The following is a 3,954-nucleotide window of genomic DNA, read 5'->3' as shown; positions in this document are numbered from 1 at the left end:
CTGAATTTACTGTTTATCCCATATATATATGAAATTAATTTTTAAATTCATCAAATATATCAAATGAAATTCTTAGTTTTTACAAAAAAATCCCACGAATAAATTTAGTAAATTATATAATGAATTATATATATATATATATATATATATATGAAATTAATTTTTAAATTCATCAAATATATCAAATGAAATTCTTAGTTTTTACAAAAAATTCCCATAAATACATTTAATAAATTATATATATATAATTTAATTGTACAAAGAACAAAAGAAAGAAAGTTTGTATATCTTTTCATATATTTTATAAAATAAATATCATTTCTAAATTTTTTTTGTCAAATTAAATTACTATTAATTGTTTTGTGTTTATATATATATAAGGGCTAACTTATAACCTACCGTTACGGTCTCCCACTTAAATTACGGATGTTTAGATAGAGAATCAAACCTGAGACCATGTACCTATCCACACTATCCTCAATTCATTATAACCATTTAGGCTACCCACAAATGGTTTATATCAAAATTTTGAAGTTAGGAAAAAATGATAAATATACAAAATATGTATTTTTATGCATTTTTTTAAGGAGTCGAAACATAAAAGTAAAATTACAACAAAAGATAATATTTTTACTATAAAAGCTACATAAATCTTTGAATATTTTATTAGTAAAAATTTTATTATAGTTTAATTTGGAAGATGTGTTATTTGTGTTGGCTTAATAACTTGTTCATTAGTAAATTTTCTTAGTTTTGTTTTATACTTGTTAAAGTATTATAAATTTATTATATATCATCAATATATTAATTACAAAGAGCATTATAAAAAAAATACTCATATTTTTGTATAACTTATACCAAATATATTATTTATTATAAGTTTATTTACAATTGTATTATTAAGTTTAATTAACATCTTGACCCCCATAGAATGAGTTTTTGGCTACTCCCCTAGTGTTTAGGTCAGTTTACACGTACTTCAACTAATTTCTCAAGACCCTAGAACTGTCGATTGGGTAAGAGCTCCAGTGACCACTCCTATTATTAATTGAGAAGAGACTTAAACTTAAAACCTTTTGAGTAATACATCAAAGAACCCTTATCAAACCACTCGGTTACCTAGAGGTTGGTTTATCCCAAATTCTTTGTTTTATTTTATTTGAAAATGGAAACACTGAAAACATATATTTATTATACTTTTGGGGATAAACATGAAATATTATAATAAAGTAGAGAATGAAAACTTAGAAAATAACTATTTTATGTTTAGTGCGTTTAAGTTTAGTTATATACGAGATTCTCTATTTTTTCGTTTAAGTTTAGTTATATATGAGATTCTCTATTTTTTCTGTTTTCTATTTTAGAAAATGAAAATAGGAAATTAACATGTACTACTTGTTTTACAAAATAAAATAGATAATGAAAATAATAAGCTAACACAACCCTTATTTTACATTAAATTGTACCTTTTTTTTTTTTTTTAATAACCGGGATGTATGAGCCATAACACCTTGTGGTCACTTTGTAGGACTCAAACACAAGACTTTTAGATAATCCACCCAGATAACTAAAGTTTTGCCGTTGGGCCACAAGGCTAATGGTTTCTTTTTTTTTTTTTTTTCTTTTCACTTTCTTTTTAGATAAATAAAATTTTAACATCATTTTCATCTATAAATATTATAAATTAAATATTTTTGCACTGTAAAATTCAAAGAATGCCAGTCTAGAATTCATATTAAATTCTCTCCCTTTGTAATGAAGTCACTTCTTGTGGTTGCTTCTAATTTTCATTCTTTAGTGTAAAGTAAAACTCAAAATCAAGCAAAAATTTACAAAAGCACAAACTCTTGTGATCCCACACTATAAATGCACAACTCTCAGCCTCATTATTCCAACACCATTTTGGCTATTCAACAAGTTTCCATAACAACTCTCATGGCCGATTTCACACAAGATTTTCAAAGCTTCAGACACTCAAATTTTGAAATGGATATGGATCCAATTATGGAACAAATACACCAGTTCAATCTCCTCGGCAACTCAAACTTGAATAATTGTCAAACCTTCATGCCTTTCTGCACTGAGAACTTCTTTAACCATCAAACACTACTGGACTTCCCTGGAAGTTTGGCCGAAACTTTTCCAGGTTTTTTCCTGCAAAGCAATCAGAGTATTGTGCCTGTAGTTCCTCAATCTACAGTCACATCTGAAAATGAAATTCACGAGAGCAAGAAGAGAAAAGCAATGGATATATTAGAAAGCAGCTGTGAGAACTCTTCTCCTGCAGTTTCCGAAACTGGGATTAAGAGGAAAAATGTAAACATCTAATCTTGTTAATCATCTTTTATATTGTTAAATGTGGAATATAGTTTCATTATTGGTTGTTTTTGTTATTTTTTCAGACTTCAGGGAGAAGAAAGAGAGCGAAAAACAATGAGAAGGAAGAGGAAGAACCAAAGGAAGTTGTTCATGTGAGAGCTAGAAGAGGACAAGCTACTGATAGCCACAGTTTAGCAGAAAGGGTATAAATTATTTAATTAATTATAAGCTTTTCTGAAACAATTGAAACTGAACTTGAATTAGTGAATGATGGAGAATTTATGGGTTTATAATTTGTTTTAATTCAGGTTAGAAGAGGGAAAATCAATGAAAGACTAAGATGCTTACAAGATATTGTTCCAGGATGCTATAAGGTAATAACAATTTTTTCTTCCAAGGAATTTATATAATTTACATTGACTTTCCGTTTTTATAATATTCTCAAACTCATTGAAAATTTGCAGACAATGGGTATGGCAGTAATGTTGGATGAGATAATTAATTATGTTCAGTCCTTGCAGAATCAAGTTGAGGTGTGTTTCATTAGAATTTAAAGAAGAATTTCATTAACATTACTTTCTCTGGTAAGAAGATTAAGCTAATAATAGGATTTTTTTTTCTCATTGGTTTGGATGCAGTTTCTCTCCATGAAGCTTACTGCAGCAAGCACATTTTACGACTTCAATTCAGAGTCAGACGCCATAGAAAAAATGCAGGTACTAAAAAATAATATACGTGGAAAAAGACTTCAATAAGAATATGTCAAGTCATCTGTATTTTACTGTAGTTTATTGATTGAATGTCTGAAATTTCGCAGAGGGCAAAGGCAAATGAAGCAAAAGATGAGTTGGAAGGATGGTTGAGAGAAGGATATGGAGGAATTGGTTGCTCCCAAATAAGAAGGCCATTCTGACTTTCACTTTTCTCTTCCATACGAACACATGAAGATGCTCTAATATGTCCTAAAATTTCTCCAATTTCAAGAAATTTGTCCCCACTTCATGTTATACATAGCTAGAACTTCTGGACTTTGTGTATACTTTGTAATTGCCACTCACACATGTGGGGGAATTGGAATTCAGTCAGTAATATTAATTTTTAAAAGAGAAGAAAAACGAAAAGAAAATCTTATCCCTTCGTTATCTATCTTCTGTCCGGTTTTGTTTCCTATGGATCAGAATCTATTTGGATCCACATATAACAGTATGAAATATGATGCCATTTTTATATCATTCTGTAAATTTCTGTTTAATCAAATTAAATTGTAAGACAAATTCTGCCATCCCTTCAGAACTTTTTCTTCTTCTTCTTCTTCTTCTTTCTTTTGTTTTCTGCTCAACTTGACTGGAACTGTAATAATGAGAATGCTGAAGTGATGGCAAAAGGGCCAAAAATGATGATTGAGACATTGGGGGGACTATAATTAAGCCATTTTCATCTTGGCACTGATGCTTTCACAGTACTTGACTAAACAGATTTCACTTGCATTCAAGTATATATCATATCAATTATTGAACTTTCTCTTTGTTTCCATATGCTTTCACAGTACTTGACTCCATCCAGACATGCAGCCAAAGAGAAAAGTGTTCACAATATACATTCAATGCCACATTTCTATTGGATATTACTATTTAT

The 3,954-nt window shown here is 29.2% G+C and overlaps 1 protein-coding gene across 2 annotated transcripts; it reads left to right on the top strand.

Moving 5' to 3' along the window:
- The first annotated feature begins 1,860 nt into the window (after positions 1 to 1,860).
- On the top strand, positions 1,861 to 3,548 carry LOC116141915 (transcription factor BEE 3-like). Of its 2 annotated transcripts, none has more exons than XM_031427397.1 (6): positions 1,861 to 2,316; positions 2,403 to 2,522; positions 2,628 to 2,693; positions 2,841 to 2,852; positions 2,958 to 3,035; positions 3,137 to 3,548. In XM_031427397.1, exons 1-6 carry the CDS (start codon positions 1,867 to 1,869, stop codon positions 3,230 to 3,232), a joined length of 822 nt encoding a protein of 273 aa, XP_031283257.1. In that variant the 5' UTR covers positions 1,861 to 1,866; the 3' UTR covers positions 3,233 to 3,548. The 2 variants fall into 2 exon arrangements, with proteins under 2 accessions (XP_031283257.1, XP_031283256.1); XM_031427396.1 differs by having other exon boundaries at positions 2,784 to 2,852.
- The last annotated feature ends 406 nt before the right edge of the window (positions 3,549 to 3,954 follow it).

The sequence above is a fragment of the Pistacia vera genome, unplaced genomic scaffold, assembly GCF_008641045.1.
Source record: "Pistacia vera cultivar Batoury unplaced genomic scaffold, PisVer_v2 Contig400, whole genome shotgun sequence".
Taxonomy (NCBI): domain Eukaryota; kingdom Viridiplantae; phylum Streptophyta; class Magnoliopsida; order Sapindales; family Anacardiaceae; genus Pistacia; species Pistacia vera.
This window is presented reverse-complemented; position numbering and strand designations above follow the sequence as displayed.